Source organism: Amphiura filiformis, chromosome 4 (genome assembly GCF_039555335.1).
Source record: "Amphiura filiformis chromosome 4, Afil_fr2py, whole genome shotgun sequence".
Classification (NCBI taxonomy): domain Eukaryota; kingdom Metazoa; phylum Echinodermata; class Ophiuroidea; order Amphilepidida; family Amphiuridae; genus Amphiura; species Amphiura filiformis.
The window spans coordinates 18,800,588-18,825,208 of record NC_092631.1 but is presented as its reverse complement, the minus strand read 5'-3'; the positions used below and the strand labels follow the sequence as shown (position 1 = coordinate 18,825,208).

The following is a 24,621-nucleotide window of genomic DNA, read 5'->3' as shown; positions in this document are numbered from 1 at the left end:
GGAATATGACAAATGTGTTCATCATTGGAAACATTATTCTTAATGGAAACTCTGGTAGTTCATTTTTGATAAATAAAATATGATTTTTTATTTACTATGCCCCTGTTGCATTTACATCAGCATTTAGGGAACTCTTTTTATACACAAATTGGTAAAAGAATAATATTCTTGTTATTTTAAAGTGTATCTATATATAGGCTAAATATTTACTTACTCTCTATTAGAGATGTGACGTCAAAATTACTACTTAAAAGTTGTCAAGTTAAGTTACGAAATACATATTCGAGAAGTAAAAGCTACTCTTTTGGGGGCACACCACTAAATAATCGTCCCATTGAAATACACGTGAAAACACAGTAAATTCGTTTTTCTACCCTTAGTTCCGAAAATGAGAAAATGTCGTATGGATTTTCTTAAAGTATAAAGTCTGAAATTTAATAAAAATTAATTTTTTTGTGACCAAGCCAGTCGAACTTTTGAGCTACGGGCACCTGAACAGCGCCCTCGCGAATTTCAGCCGACAATTTCGCCTCCTTACCAGTTCCGGCCTTGATATTATTCCGACAGCCTGTCACTAATTCACAATCGATTTGAAACATTTTTTGAACAGATTTTTAATGTTGAGGTCTTACTCTATTCTGTTCATAAAAACCAGCAAGATTCACTTAAATTTAGTACCCTCGAGAGGCTCATACATTTCGCTCAGGCGCTATTTTTAACCGGAACTATACAAGGTTACACCAAATGCGGAAGGTTTTAGTGGTGTGCCCCCTTTTACCTAATTTACGTACGTTTTTACTCATTTGGTTAAATGATTAACAACGTAATGTCCGGACATTCATGATGTTTATGTATATACACAGGTGAAAACACGTTACATGTCAAAATCACAATGTTGCAGCCATAGATTTGCCACAGACTATAAAAAAACCAGTCAGTCGTCGTTGTGCGGTAATTGACTATGCAAATGATCACAGCCAGATTCTAACCCAGAATACCGATTGATAACGTTATTATATTTACATTTTACAGATTGATGTGGATTTTTATTAAAATGTTCACATATCTCCGTACCCTATGGGATGGCGCGGTATTTTAAACTTCAAAGACTTTTTGCCCAATTATTTGACCATTTTCGTCAAATTTCCCCCTAGAAAGTCGGCTTACCCTCTTTGCATTGCCCCTCGAGCTCTGAAAATATCCAAGCTATGTAGCTGAAAACCTGAGCGCAAGAACACCGTAAGTCCACTTCGCCCCTCAACATGTATACACTCAAGTTGCGTATAGTTTCGTATAAGTTTGGTAATGTTTTATACATTTTCAGGGGCCAAAACAAATATTTCACAACCTTCATGATGTTTTCACCCTGGAACATGTATTAAACATTATAAAACCCTAAGAAACTATACGTAACTTTAGTGTATACATGTTGAGGGGCCAAGTGGACTTACGGTCTTCTTGCGCTCAGGTCTTCACCTGCACATGTTGTTGGCAGGCTTGCCATCTCTAAATCACTAAATAGACCACCTGTAGGCAGATGAACACGAGGAATGTTCATTGCTATAGATGATGTTGAATAAGAAGCACCACTTGAACAGATGAGGATCAAATTCAGTGGAGAAGTGGATATCACTGAAAGGAAATGTATTCCACTTTTGTGCCATATTTCATCAGTTTAGCTTCAAAATGGCACAAATTTCCGCACGTTTCGCGCGCATTTGTACAATAAACTTATTTTGTTGCCAAAAAGAGCTGGATTAACTCTGACTTCAAGAAATTGTGTCCACCTCACCCCCATGCCAAAATCCCAATCTCTGTATATTGAAGTTTGCTTGTAGGGGGGGGTTATGTGACTTTTTGCAAATTATTTGACCATTTTCGTCAAGTTTCCCCCTAGAAACTCGGCTTCCCCTCTTTGCATTGCCCCTCGAGTTCTGAATATATGCTAGCTATGCAGCTGCTTGCCTTCTCTTTTTTTTTATCTTAACGGCTTGAAAGCTAAACATTGTTCAAAATCTTCTTTATCTTTTGCTCAACTATTGTTGTAGTACATGGTCACTTGCCTGATACTAGTATTGTATTATTTTCTCAATTTTCAAACTTAATGACCCGTGATAGTACTGTGTAATAAATTGCTTCATTGCCAAAACAAAAGCAAAAGACACGAATCAGCATATAATTTGCAGACCATCACCAATGCCACCCACATTACAGTTGGCTATATTGTGCAAGCAAACTGTGTTGGCATTCAAATAGCTTCCACTCGGCAAATCACTAAATAGACCACCTGTAGGCAGATGAACACGAGGAATGTTCATTGCTACAGAAGATGTTGAATAAGAAGCACCACTTGAACAGAGGGGGATCACATTTAGCGGAGAAGTGGATATCGTTGAAAGGAAATTTGACGATGGGCTGCAAACACCACACGTCAATGGGTTCCCATTTAAATCCATAACCTTTATTTCAACAACGGATTCTGGATCTGATGGAGCTGGTATAGGATCCCCAAATCCATACACAGCACCGGGACACTTAAACTCTAAACATACTTCAGACATGCCAGTGTTACTATTTTTAATGGCATATACTTGTCGCGATCCGTAAAAGATGGGAGGTGTGTCATTAGGAAATAGTCCTGTGTCAGATGCGTAACTGCTTGATTTGACAAGCACTATGTCATATGGGACCGTCACTTCCAATCTAATGAAACAAGCTACAGTAGGAAGAGCCATAGTATATGGTTCAAATGGATAATAAGCGAATCTTGTATACACCAATGGGCTATTCGTATCGATGGGATACTGCGATGGCTGATTCAAGTTGTGAACCTTTTCAACTTGAAGCAGAGCTGAAGCAGTCGAGAAATAAAACTGCAAATGTTCGTCAGAAATTGTAGCGAGATGGCACTCATCATATTCATCAGCAGTGTATAAAGGCCCTGAAGAAAACGGGTATGTAACTTCATGTTGATTGGCTGTTATTCTTATCACATTCGTATCATTAACCGTGCTGATGGCATAATTCAAATTCGCCAGCGTAGTTGGATTTGACCCCGTTTGCATCGCAGAGGTCGCTGGCTCCAAAAAATTCCCAATAATCTCTGCAGTTATATAACTCGTGTACTTCCCATTATTTAATGAGTCACATGCAACCATTACACAAGCTCCAAATCCGCCAGTCAAAATCGACGGTTCTGACCGACCATAATATTGGTTTGAGTTGGTGGTATCTTCAATTAGTATTGAAAACTGTACATTGCCTAATATTTCTGAAGTTAGTAAAGAATCGGATGCATGTGGAAGCACTTTTGCCCAACACTGGTCTGCAGGCGGCCAACCTAGATAAACAAAGAAACAGCCAAACAATGATACAGGTATTGTGTCTTATATGACGAATGTTTTTATCGTGCTCTCTACTGTGTCTTTGGGCATTCTCATCTATATTATTTCGATTCATTTGGGCCACTCTGTACATCATAAGATCATAAGACCTGTTTGTAGGATGTTTTACAAGATGTGTGCGAAACATTAACATTTTATGTTTTCAATCGTGTGGTTGATAATCTGTTCAGTTTAAAAAACAAAATCAAAACATGCTTATTCCATCATGATTATAAAATGTATTCCGGTTGGTGTTTGGAATGAGTTGCTTGATGATTCGCAGTAATTTTAGAAGCTCCATTGATTCTCGTGTCCGTTCATTTTACTTCATAATGCAATTGCGTTTAATGATTTTCTTAACAAAATTAAAAATTAATTAAAATTCACCAATATGTACTTTATGTGGAAAAGATGCCTGAAACAATAACTCATATTTATTGTGTGTGTGTGTGTGGGGGGGTGTGTGTGTGTGTGAGGGGGGATGTGAAGTGGTTCAACCTATTTGGAAGGATTTGCTTATCATAATATTAGAAATAAGCATGATATTGATTTTTCAATTTCAGTTTTTGACAAAAATCCAATGGGGATAAAGAATAATGGGGAAATAGAATATTTAATTGCAAAAAAGAAAGCTAAGTTTAGCTTCCGCTTCCGTAAATGGAGATTTGACCTTGAATACCTTTATTTTGTTTTAGATAATGGCTTCATGATCATATACATGGAGCTATTAAGAATGGAGAGGCAATAGATTATGTAACGCATTGTACACTTGTGCCGATTTGAAATCTGAGAAGCTATTCATCGAAAGGTACCTTTTGTTTGGGACAAAGGGCTTCCACCATTAAATCGGTAAGCTGACCAGACAGTGTATTAACGCTTTACCTAGCAGACTACTGTCAATAAGTGATCAAACGAAAAGTACCTTTTGTTGTTATACCACTCAAGGGTGTAATTGAGTAGCCGTAAGCTCAAAAGGCACACATTAGCCGCTGATGCAGTTCGTTGTCACCCCACTGACTGTAGGTGCTTCATTTAAATAAATTGAATGCGCTTGCTGAATGATTACATATCAAGGCTGCCATGTCTGCATGTAATGGTAATAGCTACGTATAGGCCTACATGTAACATGTAATACGTATACCGGTATAGGCCTATATTAAAGTTGTTTCACAAATTGACATTTTATTTTATTTTAAGAAGGAGAATGTCATAAACAGTGGCGTCGCGTACTGAAGGGGGGGCAGCTCTTTTGTGAGAGGTCTTGGGAGGGGATGAGGGAGGAAGAGGTGGAGGAGGGGACATGAAGAATGAGAGGCGGCTGGAGGAAGAGAGAAAGAGGGACAAAAAGTATGAGGGGATGGAGAAGGGAAGGGAGATAAGAAGAGGGAGTGATACTTTAGCAAGGAAAGAATAAGTACAGAGAAAGGAAAAGAAAGGAATAACAAATAAATGTAGGCCTTATAATAATTATTATAGAAACTAAACACAGCCCCCCCCACAAAGGCCTAACACTAACAGCACTATAGGCAGCCATTCGATGATGTCAATGCCTTTATGCGTTACGTATTTAAAACGCCCAGTCAGATGTATTTTACACCTGCCAAGCACAAGTCACCCAATTTCGAAAATTGGACGTTGAATGTACACTCTCATGAATATTGATTGCCAACATTTTCCAATATGTCAGCGCTCAAATCGGGCACAATAGAACAATAGACCATTCAGTGCGCTGATCATATACATGAATACTTTGAATTGAATTGCCCACCTTTTTGTATTCATTTTAAAATCTGTTGTCTGCTGTTGGTTTTTTGTGTGATTTTTGTAATTTGTTGATAATTGTTTTTCTTGTAATAAAAATCCAATAAACATTGAAAGACAAACAAAAATCAGATGTGTGACCTATGAAGTTATGAGAAACACATGTATGATAGAGTTCGATATGGACTTAACGTAGCATTGTATCATTATGCGGGGGATGTGTGCCCAAACAAACAAATAAATAAATAAATAAATAAATAAATAAATAAATAAATAAATAAATAAATAAATAAATAAATAAATAAATAAATAAATAAATAATAAATAAATGAGTAGATGGGCTTTTTCTTTCTTTTTATTGAAAACGTTATCGTACACAGATTAGGGATTATGCTGTGAAATTCTAGGGGACTTTTTTACTGTGAAGTCTTACTAGGGTTGGTGAGTGGTAAAATATTCGCAGTAAAATTCTAATCATCAATTACAACCTCTGTCCATTTATGAACAGCAGAAGACGGATGATCTACTAGCTACATGTGTAATTTTACCCCGGAGGTCACTCGACTTTGGAAGTGACGGGGATGTGTGTACAGTAGTTCAAAACTATGGGTCTTTCGGTGAGAGCTTAGACACCTAACAAGGGTGTCTTTTGGTGAGAAGATCCAAAAAGGGGGTCTTTCGGTGATGCTGGGAAAATCTTATCAAAAAAGGGGTCTTTCCGTGAGACTGGGACAAATTTGATAAAAAATGAAAAAAGGGGTCATTCGGTGAGAGATTATCAGGACTTTGTCTAAAATTCTTAAAAAGGGGGATCTGATGATAGAAAATCTAAAAAGTGGGTCATAACAGAGTCATCCTCTTTTAAATAAAATTCTGTCCTTCATAAGGTACCACGGGAAAGTTGACATGATAATACAATAAAACGTGTGATAGGTATGAATGGTTGTGGAATCGATCTAGAGACCTGTCCCTTTGTCATCTTAAGCTATCTTAGAACTGTCCTCCAGCATGGCTGCCATTCCAATTTTTATACCGTTCCGGTCGATTTATTGCATACACTCTATAGGTCTATAGATCGATTCCACAATCATTCATACCTATCACCTGGTTTAATATATTATCATGCAAATTTCCCCGTGGCACCTTATGGAGGACAGAATTTTATTTAAATAAGGATGACTCAGTCATGAGTGACGTAGTCTTGAATATCCTCTATAGTTATTTGAAATACATAGAATAGTACAACATAGACTTACCTGTACATGTTACTCCATTTCCACTGTAACCGTTATGACATGTACATGTGAACGAACCGACGGGGGTATTGGTGCAATCAGCATTTACGTTACAGTTATGAGTACCTAAAGTGCATTCATCAATATCTGTACAAAATGGTATGAAATAAGCATAAGATGTGGAACCCCATTTATTTAATTCTTCATCCCGAATATTAACTATACGGCAAAGCCGTCTTGATTGACGCAACATTTTATCATTGTTTTCGTCAGGAGCTTTCGACATGTTATGCCATGTTATGTAACTGTGTGCCAGGTTACACTGGTTTAAGATCTTCATAACATATTACTAAGTTCCAAATGATATTAACCCGGGGATATTAATCATTCAAATAAAGTTGACTACTACTTGTATATGAGCGTAAGTCGGTTCCATTTTGTATATAGGTTATTTTCCCTTATTTATTGTCTCGTCTTCAATAATGGGCTATTCCAGAAAATAAATTAACACTCCCTATAGAGGAGTAACTTTTCAAACAAAGAAATGTTTGGATTTCCAGGCCTGCTTTCTGAAAGCGACTGGAATTCCAGTTGCCACTGTCACTTGAAAACAAGAAGTCTTTAAAAAAAAAGACAATTTACGGATCAGGTGTATAGTACTTTGAGCTACTTTAGTCTTACATTTAATATTCATATCTAACCTACTCTGTACTTTAATACGACAATATTTAAACCTCATTTTGCATTTATGTTTTTAAGCCACCTGCAGGATCTCATTTCGCATAAACGTTTTTAAGCCACCTACAGGAAACAAATTTTAACCGATTTGAGTGTGTTAGGTGTCAATTTGGACTGAAATGAGTCATTCACCAGATATTGTTGATTACAGCAAATTTCATTCATGAACAAAAAACCTATACAGCACATTTCATATCTGCCTAAACTCTTCAACAACCTCATCTCTTTTTCTGAAAAAGACACATCTTGAAGGTCAACACAAGAAAGTCATGCATATGCAAAATGAAGGAAATTCGAATTGCCAACTTGGTAAAATTGCATACTCGTTACCGAATCTCGTACATCATAGCACCCAGTTTTGGTTTGTGGTTTCAAAATATTGCAATTAAACATTGAGATGCAAAAACCAAAATCTAGTACAAACAATCATTATATTTATAAAGATATAGCAAACTTTCCATGCTAGATATTGGACCCAAGACAAAATTCACCTAAATTAAGTGTAAACTCAGAATTACCCCGCCCATGGCGGAAAAAAATACGGAAATTGCTAACAGTCCGGAAATCTGAACTCCTCTAGAAAGGGTGTGCATCTATGTTCTGGAATAGCCCAATGCGCTTGTCTCATTGCCGGGTTCCCCAGAACATTGAGCAAGCACTTACCTTGCAGGTCGCAAGATACCACAGCTCTGCAAATAGTAAGCCTTGTGACTGTTGTTTTAAATATACTGCTGTCTATGACTACTTACCATTTATGCATCTTGTTCCAGAAAATCCACTTTGACAGATACAGCTATACTGGTTGACACCATCTTTGCATTCACCGCCATTTTGACAAGGAACAGATGCACATTCATTAATATCTGAAAAATTGAAGTACATATTTAGATATCAGTTACTTTCTCGGTAAAATAACTTCCATGTAATCAGGGAATAAATAAAGATTGGGAAGCGTCACTCGAAGATAAATGTAATAAAACTATGGATGCCGCCATTACCCTGCCATCGCGTAGGCCTGGAACACTACCGCGATTTCTACCGGCTGCATCGCGCCCGTGCTCCGCGTTCAAGAAATAAAATTACCCGTGAAAATCACGGCTTGCTGCAACCAAGGTTAGACCTTTTCAAGCCTGCAACAGCGTATTTTTTCAAATGTTGAATAGCTGTTTTTAATACTTTTAATAATATTTTTAGCGCATCCATTAAATTAATTTATTAAATACAACAAATCGACCAACAATTCCACTCTACAGACCAAGATTTATACAAGAAAAATACTGTTTCAGTCACAAAAATTAACCTTAATTTCGCGCCTACACGTAAGACTTGGCAAGAGTCTATTCAGATATCGTTGTCAAGCTCGAGGTGATTGACCCTTGATGATTGACAGTCGGGAACGCGTACTGTTACGCGTAGTCATGGTGCTGGGAGCTGCTGGGCGCGTTCGGGGGTGCTGGTACCAAATTTGTGTTTCCCGGCAACTTCTGTATAGCATACCGTAGCGTGCAAATTTGGCCAAATTTGGAGAATCGGCGAATTACTGTCAACCCCTTGATGTAATCCAGAAAAGAACAAGTTTACTTTAATATACAGTACTCCCATTTCAGCTTGCAAATGGCAAATTCGCGTAAGCAAGGTGCATATTGTTTTCCTGAAAAATTATCTGTCACCTATTTATTTGGGCCCAGACTGTTTGACTCCTATTTTCAAAGAAATCCTACACTGATACTCATCAAGTTGTACTCCAGTAGACACATGTATGTCACTTTAATATTTGAGTGCCTCCACCACCCCCACCCCTGGGACTCAACCACTACTAGTCACAAAGTTATGCTATTAAATTTGTTATTCAACTTTTCTTTAATAGCCACTTATATTCCAAATTCAAGAACACATCTTGGACACCTTCAATGACGATAGGTGACTTCACCATTCGTCCTTCTCCACAAGCACGCAATCATGGCGTTAGCATGGACTCTGTCCTTAGCATAAGTAGTCACGTCGACAATCTGTGCACCAGTGGTCTTCTCGGTATCAGGAAGATTGGACGCATTCGGCAGTATCTGACTCGCGAATCAACCACTAAGTTGGTTCATGCCTTCGTAACATCTAAACTTGATACATGTAATTCGCTGTTGTACGGATTGCCGGATCGCGAGATTCAGAAAGTTCAGAACGTGGCCGCAACGCTTGTTCTGTGCGTCTCGCGACTTGAGCATATCATACCCGCTCTGGAAGAGCTTCACTGGCTCCCAATAAAACAAAAAGTGGCATATAAGATCATGCTTGTTACATATAAAGCTCTTCATGGCATGTCACCAGTTTTTATATCTGACATCATTCACGTCTATGTACCAACAAGATCGCTGAGATCATCTGCTGAATGTTGACTGAAAGTCATTAAGTCATCTACAAAGTTCTATGGTGACAGGTAATTTGCCTTTGCAGCCGCGAAATTATAGAACGATCTTCCCAGTGAAATTCGCCACGCTACTACTTTCGGCATTTTCCAGTCGCGACTGAAGACACATCTTTTTAGACAGTACTTCAATGGTGATGCATCGTAATTAATTTTTCATCAATTATTATGTGCGCAATTTATTTCTTCATGTGTTGTTTATTCCCAGTAACCCTGCCCATTTAATTTTGCCATCTAGGGAGCAAGATATTATTCTTGCTGAGAGTGATGTGCTGGTAACCTCTCCTCTCCAGGGTTTATTTATGCCATTGCTGTGCCTGCCACGGTTTGATGTTCCATCCACTTGTTTCAAATATGTTGCTTCGTATATTATCATTTTGTTTATAATGTATTTTGTTCCGTGCAATACCAATTATTACCCAGCCAATTTATGTTCTATGGGGCGTGATATTTATCTCGTCCAGAGTGATGTGCTGGCAACCTCTCCTCTCCTGGGCTTCTCAATTTCGTCGCATTTTCTCTCCTGTGCGGGTTTCGCGGAAACATCACTAATCACATTAAATAGAACATTTACATTATACAATATCCGTACCATTTACCAACCGCGAAAGACGGTGGCCGCGAAATACGGCTGACCGCTAGTTATTCAAAAAAAAAATAGAATGGTGATATGGTACAAAATAGACTTACCTGTACATGTTACTCCATTTCCACTGTAACCGTCATGACATGTACATGAGAACGAACCAACTGGGGTATTGGTACAATCAGCATTTGCGTTACAGTTATGGGTACCTAAAGTACATTCATCAAAATCTGCAAAATGGTGTGAAATTTGCCATTTATTTCAAAATGCACCATTGAAAGTCATTTTTGTGTGAAGAATTAGCACTTTTTGATGTGTAAAACCTACTCATTGTGCGATATATAACATAATGATAAGTAAGTGATAGAATTTTGAATTATATTTTTTATAATAATAAAAAAATGAAAAATATTACCGTTTATATTATTAGGTTAGGTGCTGTTAAGTAATACATTATAGGTAGAAAACAGATTTTGAGGTATATGATCAAACTAAATTAATTTACATGTGAAATTTTGTTGTATTTCGTCGCTACAACCACTAACCAAAGTAAAACCAAAATACAACGTATGATAGAACGCATAATTCTGCTAGTGATAGTTTGCGAAAGATTGTAATTAAAAGCTCACAGATGTCCCTAAAGACATACTGCCTTGATTGACAGTGGTTTTCCACTTTCAATACTACCACACATAAAGGTTTAAACATTAGAATAAAAAATATTGAGCAAATGTTGGAAGTAATTTGTGCCAGTTAATAATCATAGGTTTGAGTACCTTCCATTTTGAGAATCTATTCTCAAGCTGCCTGCTTCAATATTAAATCATGTGTGCTGCCATTTTGAAAATAGGGTGAACAAATTTTATAGTTTTCGTGGTTCAGTAGTTCGAAAAATAATTGTTTTTCTTTATGTTCGTTTACTTGTTTGTTTATTTAATGCTTGTCTTTAAAGTATACTTGCTTGTTTGTCTTTAAAGAAAACATTACTTTGAGAAACTGAGTCGCTTCGTAAGGGACAATATTGCAGTTTACAGACGTTTGACTGTTTGACCCCTATTTTCGACACATGTATGTCACTTTAATATTTGAGTGCCTCCACCACCCCACCCCTGGGACTCAACCAATACTAGCCACAATTTAGTTCTGGCGATTTCTCCTTGATCTGGAGGGCCTCCCGCACTAAACGGGGGTACTCTATATCATCCTTGGCTAACACCTTTGTGGATTCCCAGTCGATGTTATGGTGGGACTCTGCACTGTTTTGTGCTCTGCAACAGCAGATGGTTTGCGGCTGGGAGCAGTTGACTTGTGCTCCTTCAGTCTATCTCCGAGTTGTCTACCTGTCTGGCCGATGTATGAACTTGTACACTCGCCGCAGGGTATCTCCTAGACCACACCTGATTTTTTATCAGTTGGAGTGGGATCCTTAGGTGTGACTAATAGTTTTCTCAGCGTATTGTGCGTCTGAAGCTTGTAGCAACACCGTAGGATTTGAAAATACGCTGGAGCTTCTGTGACAACCCTTCTATAAAGGAGTACCCCGTTTAGTGCGGGAGGCCCTCCAGATCAAGAAGAAATCGACAGAACTAAATCGCGACCAAGGACTGGAATTGCCAACCTTATACAACGCCCTCATTCGACCAAAAGTTGCCAATGATCAACAAAAGGGCAAGTCCATCACAACATCTTAGGACTTCTTCTGATGAAGATGTGTGTCACACATCGAAAATTCAAGGTTAGTGAATTTTTGTGCTGAAAGTCAGTTTAAACTTTTGGAAATTGTTTATTACCAGCACGTATGAACTTACATTCGAGTATGATAATTTTCTTAGGTTCAATTTGCATTTTCTCCTCTTCCACCATCTGTCTCACCTCATCTTCATTTGGAAGTGCCGAACCACGGTACCAAACAGGCTTAAGAACATCATCATCAAGTTCCCAGGCGTAGTATAGAGGATTCTGTTGTTTGAACATACCAACCAGGCAATTAACCATACAGTTTACTACAAAGTTTGCACGTTGGATGTGGCATTTCATTGATTTACCGTCAGGGGGAAGCCTCTGAGACGAGGTTACCTTCCGCTTCTTTCCCTTTCCACACATTCTCATTGCATAGCGACTATCCCCTGCCATCCTTTCCTTCATTGGCCTGTTGTAAACTATGTGAAGTATGAAGTCTGTAACTTCATTAACATTGGCTGCAGTTCCTTCAAGGCTAGATATAAGTTCAACACTGTACCTGTCTAAGGGTCGTCCAGACAAAGGAAGAAAAAGAAGATAAACTCACCTTGACCAACAGTTACCACAGCTTGGTGAATGGAATGACTTCCTTACAAATGAATCCAATAGACTGCATCTAACGCAACTTCTAGCTGATTTCATCTTATCTGATGAATCTACTCTAGGAAGAGATGTTTTTGTCACAAAGGGTCATGTGTGTTTTTGCCTTCCGTCAGAACCAGAGTCAGTAATACGAGAAATCCCAGTTTCCTATCAAAGAGAAGCTGACCCTCGCCTGGCTTTCCACGCAGTGTATTCTACTGCAACACATAATACTTGTGTGGTAGCTGATGACACAGATGTATTTATTCTGTTGCTATTTGTAGCAGAAAATGCTACTAAGAACCTGTATTTCAGACAAGGGACCAGGCTGCCAAGAGCAGGCAAATCACCTTGGAAGAGATATTTGCAAGAGCCTACCTGCTTTTCATGTAGTAACAGGCAGCGACTTCACGCAACCTTTCTATGGCCGGTCTAAAATGAGAGCCTTTACCAAGATACAACAGAATCCAGAAAGCCTTGAAGGGACTGCAGCCAATGTTAATGAAGTTACAGACTTCATACTTCACATAGTTTACAACAGGCCAAGGATTGAAAAGACGGCAGGGGATAGTCGCTATGCGCATGCAATGAGAATGTGTGGAAAGGGAAAGAAGCGGAAGGTACCCCCGTCTCAGAGGCTTCCCCTGACAGTAAATCAATAAAATGCCACATCCAACGTGCAAACTTTGTAGTACACTGTATGGTTAATTGCCTGGTTGGTATGTTCAAACAAAAGAATCCTCTGTACTACGGCTGGGAACTTGATGATGATGATGTTCTGAAGCCCGTTTGGTACTGTGGTTCGCACTTCCAAATGAAGATGAGTTGACGTGAGATAGATGTTGGAAGAGGAGGAAGAGGATGAACCATCAGAAGCAGTCATGCCGACTCCAGAAATCCCAACAGAACTAAGGGGATATGATCTGATCAGCGACTCTGAAGATTCAGAGGACGAAGAAGTCCCGTTGAGTGAAGAGAGTTCAGAAGAGGACTCGTAAAAATGACAATTAATAACTATATGAAATAGGAAAATACGAAATAAACTTTATCGGCCATCCATGATCTTGAATGTAACGGTAATTAAGGTAATTGGTGTTCAAAATGGCGATCAAAATGACCTGCGAACAGCAAATCACTTTTAGATGGTGTTTTAGTTCTTGCAGCTATTTTGGATTTTGAAGGGAGCTGTAATATAAGTTTAAATCAAGAAAATGCTAATTGAACCTAAGAAAATTATCATATACTAGTACAAACAGTCATTATGAGCTATGTGATGGACATTACTAGTATGATTTCAGCAAATAGCAACCATTTTGAGCTTTCATAAACTGCTACCAACACATTTTTACATAATTATATTTAAACTAACACTTAATTTTCAACACTAAAGTTGTGGAACATTGTTTTCTTTTGGCCACATTTCTACATCGTTTTGGAGGCCATTTTGAGTTTTCGGGTATGCAGCAGCCATTTTGAATTTTAAAAATAGATTGATTGTGATCGTTGTACCCCACACAATGCAAATAGGTACTAAAATCATTTTAAAAATGTTCATACATGGGGAAATATTTCAATTTGGACAAATATTGCATTTTTGGCGCCATTTTGGATTTTTGAGCATAAGGCAGCTATTTTTTATTTTAAAAACTATCGGAATAGATTTGTCATGCTCGAAAACATATAAAGAGACACCAAATATACCATATTTGGCCAGAGAATGCTTAAAAACAAATTTTGACCCCCAAAATGGGAGCCACTACCGGGAAAAAGGCATTTTGGGCGCCATTTTGGATTTTTGAGTATAAGGCAGCTATTTTAAAAACGATCAGAATAGATTTTCTATGCTCGAAATCAATCTTACATCACTTTTAATCATTAAAAAGGAAAACAAAAATATACAAGTCTAGATCAGTGCCCCATGTTGATGGTGGCACGCAAGACATAAGTATAAACACACACAAATACAAGACATGTTATAAAACTTTGTATAAAAAGGCATAATATAAAATTACAATCAGAAGAGTAAAAAGAGCAGCCTAAAACAGACCAGACACCCAGATTAACAATATAAAAATATTAAATTTCTAAAAACGGTGGACAAATCCAGGAAGGCTCTTGTTTTGAATGAAAAATACTGAAAGATGAAACAATTGCCAGTTTTGAAAGATTATCCCTGAATATTTTGAAAGATGTCGGGTTATTGCACAGTTTCAAGATTTCTTTTAAACGATGAATATTGTCTGGTGTAATATATCCTCTTGAACCTACTTCTAAACAAATAAGACTAACTTCGTAACCAGAGTCTTCAATGTCAGCGACCAGGCGGGCATATTTATTGCACTTTCGAACATGAGCTTTAGCAACGTTGAATTCAAAAGGGACAGTGAGCTCAATGATGACTAATTTTTTAATGTTTTTCCAAAAAAGACAAATATCAGGAACCAGGTTTGTAGTTGAACATTCAAAAGGAATTGTTGTGGGGGGTGGAATGTTAGTTGCTCTGGTTACCAAGTCGGACAAAATTTGGGGAGGACTAACATCATTAATAAAGCCCAATTTAATGGTTTTGACAATATAATTGAGAATGTTGTTGTGTCTCCATGTGAACCGACCTTGTTCAAGGGAAGTTTTGCAATGGTTAAGCACGTGGTGGAGGGTCTCACGGTTCCTGCAAGTTCTGCATTTATCAGATGCTGCTTTGCCCCATCGTTTGAGATTGGTCTTATTATTCATTGTGTCACCAAGGGCATTGACAAAAAATTTCAGGACACCGTGGGGAAGATTGTAAATAATGCTCTTCCAATGGTGACATGTTGTTTCTAGAGCAAGAAGATCGAAAAATCGCCCTTGAACAAGGAGAGTTTTAACATGCGAGTGCCACATTTTTTGAACTTTATCTTTCAGATAGGTTTTAGCATTTTTTTGAATAGTTTTGAGAGGAGTGTCAACAGATTTATTTACAATTTTAAAAACCGATTCACTTTCATGAGTTATAGATTTTTTCCTAGTCCAGGATTGTTCCCTATTGAGACGAGTGTCAAGACAGTGGTTGACAAGGGGACCTCCTTTAACTCTAGAAGAGATGTGCGCTGTTAAATGAGCTTCACGGTACAAATCCGAGATAGATTTGATGTCTAAACCTTTTGGCATGTGAACGAAAGCCATGGTGCCAGGGTGGGGAATACCAAAAAATGTCTTTAAATACCTGTTGGCAAGGGCGTCCAGCTTTTCAAGATGGGTTGCGCACATGTCGTTCACAGTAAGATGATACCTCAAGGATGGAAGCAAATATTGCACATAAATGCGAATTTTATATTCAGCACGAATGGGGGAGTTTTTGATGTTGTCTAGGCCCGATGTCAACATCTGTCTGACATACTCGTAAATATCAAATTCTTTGTTATTAAAAGTGATAAGAGACCCTAAAAATTTATGAGATTCAGTTTTGACTGAAGGTATAGCAGTCTCACCCAACTGATAAAGCAAATCGGATGACGAGCCACGGACAAGTGACAAAGAACGACATTTTGCAGGTTTGAGTTTCAGACCCATCGTGGCAGTAAGCGAGTTGATTTTGGATATCAAACGCTGGTGAGTGCGCTTATTGCCAGTAATGAGGCAGAAATCATCTGCAAAAGGAGTGGTAATAACTTTAGTGCCGTCGATATCATATCCGTGGCTCATCTCAGATTCAAGAAATTGAATTATGGGATCAAAACACATAATGAAAATGATTGGTGAGAGTGGGTCGCCCTGGAAGATGCCCCGTTTAAACTGAAAGTTAACGGAAGACCATTGCTTGGTTGTAATCTTACCAGATATGTTGGCATACAAATTGAGGATGTACTTTTTGACTTCATTAGGAACATTGCATCTATTGAAAGAATACTCGATAAGATCATGTGGAACGGAACCAAATGCATCTTCCAGGTCGAACCAAGTAAAATGAACAGTACGATTTTTACTCTTAGCATGGCGAATTATTTCATGCACTACTTGGTTGTGCTCAATACAGCCATTTTTGCCTTTTAAGAATGCTTTTTGGAGCTGAGGATATAAATAGACACCAAATATACGATATAAATAGACACCAAATATACGATATTTGGCCAGAGTATGCTTAAAAACAAATTTTGACCCCCAAAATGGGAGCACTCCCGGAAAAAGGCATTTTGGGCGCCATTTTGGATTTTTGAGCAGAAGGCAGCTATTTTTGATTTTTAAAACTATCAGAATAGATTTTCCATGCTCGAAAACATATAAATAGACACCAAATATACCATATTTGGCCAGAGAATACTTAAAAACAAAATTTTGACCCCAAAATGGGAGCACCCCCGGAAAAGGGCACTTTGGGCACATTTTTTCAAAAAAGGCCCACCGGGATCGTGTTCCTCGGAAAATTTTGGTCTAGAATCGACTTCAAACATAAAGTGAACACCATTTCCCAATTGCGCGTGGCTGAGAGGCTGACTATCAATATGACATACTGCCTTGATTGACAGTGTTTTTCCACTTTCAATACTGCCACATATAAAGGTTTGAACATTATAATCAAAAACATTGAGCAAATGTTGGGAGTAATTGGTGCCAGATAATAAGCATAGGATTGAGTACCTTCCATTTTGAGAATCTATTCTCAAGCTGCCTGCTTCAATATTAAATCATGTGTGCTGCCATTTTGAAAATAGGGTGAACACATTTTATAGTTTTCGTGGTTCAGTAGTTCGAAATATAATTGTTTTTCTTTATGTTTGTTTACTTGTTTGTTTATTTAATAATTGCCTAAGAAAACATTACTTGGTTGTTTGTCTTTAAAGAAAACTGAGTCGCTTCGTAATTATTGCAGTTTATAGACGTTTGACTGTTTGACCCCCCTATTTCCGTAGTTGTGTACTCCAGTAGACACACGTATGTCACTTTAATATTTGAGTGCCTCCACCACACCCACCCCTGGGACTCAACCAATACTAGCCACTAAATTATGCTATTAAATTTGTTATTCAACTATTCTGAACTTACTTCTTTCACATCTTAAACCAGTGTAACCTAGCAAACAGATACATGTGTATTGATTGACTCCATCTCGGCATGTACCTCCATTTAAGCAAGGGGAAGACGCACACTCATTGATATCTGAGAAATAGGAACATTGATAAAAATGATCAATATGACACATGGAAGTAGACACTTAACCTGCAGTCTTGCAACACAACAATTATATATACATAGACTGAGGCTATCTGCACTACCACAGTGTGAAAAACTGCCTTTTTATATGACCTAAAATGTATACTGTACTAGCTATACATGTGTAATTTTGCATTAAAAGATTCCACATGAGCCTCTCTATTGACAATAAACTAAAATGACAATCATCCTCACACATCCCTAATTACATAAAATAGAACATTTACATATAAAATATCAGTACCATTTACGTTGACCGCGAAAGACGGGTGACCGCTAGTTATTCGAAATACATGTATATAAATAAAATGGTGATCGATATGGTACAAAATTGGCTTACCTGTACATGTTACTCCATTTCCACTGTAACCGTCATGACATGTACATGAGAACGAACCGACGGGGGTATTGGTGCAATCAGCATTTACGTTACAGTTATGAGTACCTAAAGTGCATTCATCAATATCTGTACAAAATGGTATGAAATAAGACATTATTTCAAAATAGACCGTTGATTAAAATTAGCATAATCTTGAAACTTCATCTTAAAATTCTTTAACACTCATGCTAAATGGAAATTAACTATATAAATGAAAGCTTGAAACGTTTGAAAGCTTGGGAAGTAGTAAAATCCGAAACCACAAAGATAGTAGACTAAAGTTTATTATTAGTATTACTAGACTTCCCAGGACCTGAATAAGACTTATCTTCACCTTGACATTCACGGACTTTGTTAATAGGCTAATACCTGGTCTTTCCTAGTCCTATCTCGTCATACCTGGATTTTCTCGCTTAAACTTGGTTCTGGATTTGATGGGTTTCTAATGATACATCATACGTGTTGAACGAAATTAACTTATTGATTCCAATGCTCCTAATTCACGGACGTCTCTGATATCAAATACTCTTGAAGCGTCATGTCACATAACAATATCATATTTTAGAGACGTCTCATAAATCACATACTCCCTAGTTTCAAAACCCAGTCGCAAACGATATTAGTAGTTTTGGTGAATGTGCCAGCGCAGTGTGAATACTTTTGTGAGTAAGCCTTATCAGGGTTGTAGCTAGCCCATGTTGAGTGCCTGCTAATTTTACTATCCAATTCATGAATTAGAGCGCAGGCTCGGCTACTCTTGTGATTTTTTTTATATACTTCAAAACATTTGATTTTGGCCCGGATTTTGGCCATTGCAATCTTAGTGCGTTCTGGGACCATATGTCAGAATTTGCACAGATAGATATATTTTTTGCACAGGTAGATATTTGCTAAACATAGGAAAGCTTATTCTAATACACCCAGCTTCGTTCCGACGAGCTCCATCGAGTGTCCATCTGTTAACAAAGCTCGACGTATGTGATATCACAGACCCCCGTATGTGAAATCACTGACCCGTCTTTGAAATCAGACACGTCCGTGAATTACGAGTGCCCCCGAACTGAAGTAGGTCTATAAATTCAAGTAGGTCTATGGTTTATGGTCAATGAATTCTGAGCATCAGTACCTAAGTTGTCGTCATGTAAATAATTTAGCTCTTATATATCACTATTTTTTCAATGGTCAAAGGAGTTCGTTTCACTTTAAAGTGGTTACTACTAGAAGTTTGTTACGGAAAAATTAAACTTTAATCCAATAATGTGCGATTTGCATAACGAATAGATTCTTATATGTTTTCCACAATAGGTTAGTTTTTTACTGATTACATTTTTCTCTTTTAATGTTGAGCCAAAAAAAATGAGGAATGGGAAAAACGAAGAAAGTTGCTATTTCATTATCATTACATTTCGTTATCGTCAATGCGTGTACTAGCCTACCGAACGTTATTGAGCGGAGCTTCACGCAGCTGGGACGTATAAATAAGACGTATAGCGATATGCACACAGTTTATGGTCACTGATTCAATGATACACATGCACGAGACGTGTCAGCCGACACTCGCTGGCAGAACTCGGAATGAAACCGGAAAACCAATGTTTATTATAAAAACTTTAATTTTGCTGTAAATAAAGCACTTCAGCCTTTAGTCTTTCACACTGTACACCAATTCTGCATTATAATCATGCAAAATCATGCAAAAAGTAGAAATTCGATAAAAATTGAGGGTGTCGTTGTAGAGCAGATCACACATTATATTCTTAGCCCCAACTAACACCCTGTCGTTACCTGGTGGCAGAACAGTCATTGCTGGATCAGTGGTCATCACACCTGGTGGCAGTTCATGTAAGAAATAAATTAAGTACAATGTATAATCATGGAATAAATCTAGGAAGCGGCATTAGATAATTAGCACCTTGCTGCATTGCTATAAAAATGGTGTATTGTTATTTAATTTTTCACCCTACTATAGGTTATTGGTCGCGCTATAGTTAGAAATTAGATAGATGTCGATATTGTTCTATTTTTCAGTATTCACTCTAAATTGATTGTTTGTAAGTTTACGTAGCTTTTCATCATCAAAAGTGCCGAGCTTGGGGGATATCTAGTTAATCTCCTCTTGAATCCCTTATTAGTATACTAACATTAGACACTTGAAAATATAAGATGGCCGCCATTAGTATTAATATTTATCATTTATTGGTTGCCATATTAAAATGGCAACCATCTTAGAATTACAAATGGCTAATGTTAGTTTCCTTGTTATTCAAAGTGATTTTATGGCCTTTTAATCCTTTGTTACATTGATATTTTGTAATTTAGGGGCAGCCTCTTAAAAACGGCGGCCATCTTGGATTTTGAATCCGCTAAAGTTTTTTCCTAATTAATGATTCAAATTGAGGGTAAATGCAAATTTGGGTACTTTTCTGGTCATTTGATTCCTTGTAACATTAATTTAGTCATTTAGTGGCGGCCAACTTGAAAAATGGCGGAAATAGTTCGCAAGTATCAAATTACAATTGCAGACGATAATCAAAATGAAACACAAATATGACATGAGATGATATACTCTTTCATTACACAAATATAAACTCTATAGAACGAAGATAAAACAGGTATCCTCAACTGTCATTTGATTTTTAATACAAGGGGTACAAAATCCGTGTAAGTAACCCAGCAAATTTGATATAACTTTAAAGAGGAAGAGAACAAATCTACCCACCTATCCATCATGGCGTCTGGTTTACCGACATTAGATCGATTATTTTTTAAATGTTCAAAGGAGTTAGTTTCACTCTAAAGCTGGCGATTTAGGCATTAATATAACCTTAGAGACTCTTTAGACCAAAAGGCACAGATGCATCTATCTTACCCGATGACAGAGCAGTTGTTGCTGGAGCAGTTGTCATCACATCTGGTGGCAGACCGGTTGCTGCAGGAGTGCCGGTCAAAGGGCCGGTCGTCACACCTGGCACTAGTGGTAAAGAGTAATACAAGATTGGCATAACATAAAAATTTGATTAGGTATGTAGGTAGTGAACTCATTATTGTCAATTACCTATTTTGCTGTGGTGCCAAGTAATCACTCATTCTATGCCGTACACATTATTGGAATAGTTTGGCATCTTTGTTAGAAAATATTTATGAAGCACGAATCACGTGGCTTTATTTAAAATTCATATTGAACATCAAAACGAATAAAAAGAGCTGACTCTCAGCATGCGATATTCAAAATTCCCGCGCTGAAATTGTTTAGGACAATAACGTCATTGTTATTTGTGCCGGGCCAATTGTCGTCAGCCGTCATTGTATTACTTGGCCGCCATTGCCCCAGACAATTTTGGCGTCAGTTGAGCGACGGCTGTTTTTATTCGTTTTTATGGTCAATATGAGTTTGTTTTAAATAAAACTACGCGATTAATATTTATTTTTTAACGTATAAGGCATAATATTGTGATTTCCAGAGACTTTACCTGTTCCGTTTGAAATATATGCCACAAACGCTACAACTCCCGCAGCAATAATTACCCCCATAATGAATATTACAATCCAGAGTCGACTGAACTTTCCTCTTTCTTCTTCTGGGGGATCTGAAATAAAAGTATGAAAATATAAGATAAATATTTTAGGGGAGAGCGGGGCAAGTCCGCCCTATTTTTTCAATCTCGCCTAGAGAGGGCAAATCCCATGATAGAAGGCTATACCTTTTACACTTTAAAGCTGTATGCTGTAGCTAAATACTATCACTTTTGTAAGAACATTGAGCTTTCAGTAACGGCAGAAGAAGGGAAAATAAATCACGATGCAAAGGCGGACTTGCCCCGTGCTGGGGCAAGTCCGCCCCTATGGTGAGGTAATATAAGTTCGTCCTGATAAAAAGAAAAGGTTGTAATATTGCATAACAATAAAGGGTATATTGGGCACTCATTCTCTTAGAGGGTATAATGTAAGCTAATAAATGTAGGGGTCCAAAATGAGCAAAAGCTTTATTTACAACTTCGGCAATTATGGTTTTAGGGGCATAAACGGTGGTATGAGTAATACTGATACCACTTAACTTAAAAATATGCTTTCATGTAGTTTTACCCTGTTTAAAAGTATTATTATGAATATTTTGCATAATATGCCGATGGGGCGAATCCGCATCGGGAGCCCACCTGGGGAAACACAGGACAAACTTGCCCCTTCACATACAGGGCGGACTTGTCCCAACGGTACTTTGTTTCTTTATCTCGTGTTATGCCTACTAAACAAAAAATGTCGATCTTTAAATTGCATAATTTGTTGGGCAAAACGTTCACATTCCAAATAAATATAAAAAAACTGCAAGGTCTTGAGATTATTACAATATTACTATAATATAATTCTAAAAAAGTAAACTTCCTTGACCCGGAAACGTTTTTTGACAATAATTTCTATGGCAAGATGTGTCGGGTTGTCTTGTTTTCTTGGGTACTTAGCTATGACGTGTGCAAGCTAATTACATCATCATTGCACTTTTCCAGCAGTCACGACATCAGAAATACGGGGTGGGCGGACTTTCCTCGAGGGCGGACTTGCCCCCGTCTCCCCTACTGTTTGCTTTGGGTGAAAAAATGTATATCCTGTTATGTGAAATTGTGCAGTACACACATATTACACGTATTATGATGCACATACTCAAGCTCTCCAGTGGGATATGGTGTATTGCTCTCCTCCCTCAGTCCCCTAGTACACCTCAAGTAGGGAGAAGCGTCCAAACAAAACCCAGCAGGACCCCCTTGGCGGTTACATAACACATTACAAACACACGCTATTCCATAGATTGGGACAATGTGAAAGTGTTTAACAGAGAAGACAGAGAGGGAAGCCATAGAAATACACTTCATGGATTCGACCTATGGTCATCTCACATCTCATGTCAACAGCTGTGGAGTTCTCCTGATGAGGACGTGTGTCTTCACGTCGAAATATGAGCTTATAGCCTCAACTTTGTTTGTGTTGAATGACTGCTTAAACTTTAATTGATATAAAAAAAAGAAGTAGCACTAAAATGTCACGGTGTCTGGTTCGGTACAGCATATCACAATACAGAAGCGGACATTTGATGTGGGCCTTATATTTAGCAACAATATAAGCATGTTTGGGTGTTTTGTTGTAGCAATTTTCATGCAGATTTCGATTATGACAATGAAAACGCGCAAAATTCAATATTTTCATGGACCAAGATCAACCCATTATCGACTAAGAACATAATAGCCACTTTAAGTACTACCGTGGTCACAATTAATGCTACTGCTTCTTGGGATCTAGGTTTACATCCAATTGATAACAAAAGCTTTAATTGGTGTTCTTGGCCATCTCAAGTGGCTAGTATGTCTTATCACTCGAACTCAAATCAAGCTTGCAGCCACCATCCATACCCGTATTTATTCAAGTGTGTTGCTAATCTTCGAGTATCGAGTTTCGAGTTCGAGTATCGAGTTTCGAGTTGCAATTTTCGAGTATCGAGTTGCAATTGTCGAGTATCGAGTTGAAATCTTCGAGTATCGAGTTGCAATTTTCGAGTATCGAGTTGCAATTTTCGAGTATCGAGTTGCAATTTTCGAGTATCGAGTTGAAATCTTCGAGTATCGAGTTGCAATTTTCGAGTATCGAGTTGCAATTTTCGAGTATCGAGTTGAAATCTTCGAGTATCGAGTTGCAATTTTCGAGTATCGAGTTGCAATTTTCGAGTATCGAGTTGAAATCTTCGAGTATCGAGTTCAATTTTCGAGTATCGAGTTGCAATTTTAATTTTCAATCTGCTTTTGAAGTAGGCTATAGGATGTCCCCTCTCCGACATGAAGAGAAAGCACAAATGTTTAACCCTTCTCTATCCAATTTGTTATTACGTTCTCCACGGAATTCGTAAAAGCCCCGGTAAAAGCACACTAGTTGTTCATAAAAAGGGTAGGCCTACTAGTGGATAGGTATTAACCTCGGGGTATTACCCTCCGAGTAGGCCTACATTGATACCAGAATGGCTAAATTAGACTAGGGTTAACTTATATATATACCGGGATATATACACGTTACCATTATATTAAGGGCTCGTGGATAACGAGAAAAAAGGAAAATCTGCATCAGAAAATTCAAACTAGAAAATCGTTCATTTTAGCATACTTCAAGTTTCAAACTCGAAAACCTGCAAAATGAGCCTACTTCGAGTTTTATACTCGAAAATCTGTAAAATGTTTAATTTTAGAGTTTCATTTATACCTATTATAATGAAAAGCAAACTACTTCACATCATATTAGATTAACCCTACTCTAACGCAGGGGTGCATGGTACCGTGGTATCCAACTCCCCTTACGGATGACTTTAACGTAACCCTAAAACGCTTTTATTTAGTTTTAGCACCCTCTACTTTTTATATAGCTCGAAAATCGTTCATTTTGGCATACGTCGAGTTTCAAACTCGAAAACCGTTAACATGAGCCTACTTCGAGTTTTAAATTCGAGAATCTGCAAAATTTTAAATGTTCGAGTTTCATTCATACCTCATACCTATCATAATGTAAGGTAAACTAAATTTACTTCAGATCATTAGATTAACCATATAGTCCAACGAAGGGGTGGTATCGTGGTA

General features: G+C 37.8%; 1 protein-coding gene across 3 annotated transcripts in view; it reads right to left on the bottom strand.

Moving 5' to 3' along the window:
* Window positions 1-1,514: 1,514 nt before the first annotated feature.
* The window catches only part of LOC140150643 (uncharacterized), a 36,327-nt gene continuing 13,220 nt past the window's right edge, over window positions 1,515-24,621 (bottom strand). The window contains exons 2-10 of one of the 3 annotated variants that reach the window (XM_072172702.1): window positions 21,484-21,600; window positions 20,883-20,984; window positions 19,799-19,840; window positions 17,975-18,100; window positions 17,467-17,580; window positions 10,227-10,352; window positions 7,867-7,980; window positions 6,401-6,526; window positions 1,515-3,340 (exon numbers count right to left, since the gene is read on the bottom strand). In XM_072172702.1, coding sequence (XP_072028803.1) covers window positions 2,169-3,340; window positions 6,401-6,526; window positions 7,867-7,980; window positions 10,227-10,352; window positions 17,467-17,580; window positions 17,975-18,100; window positions 19,799-19,840; window positions 20,883-20,984; window positions 21,484-21,600 — 2,039 coding nt within the window. In that variant the 3' untranslated portion in view covers window positions 1,515-2,168. The remainder of the gene's footprint in view (window positions 3,341-6,400; window positions 6,527-7,866; window positions 7,981-10,226; window positions 10,353-17,466; window positions 17,581-17,974; window positions 18,101-19,798; window positions 19,841-20,882; window positions 20,985-21,483; window positions 21,601-24,621) is intronic. The other 2 variants (XM_072172705.1, XM_072172704.1) reach the window with 2 other exon arrangements.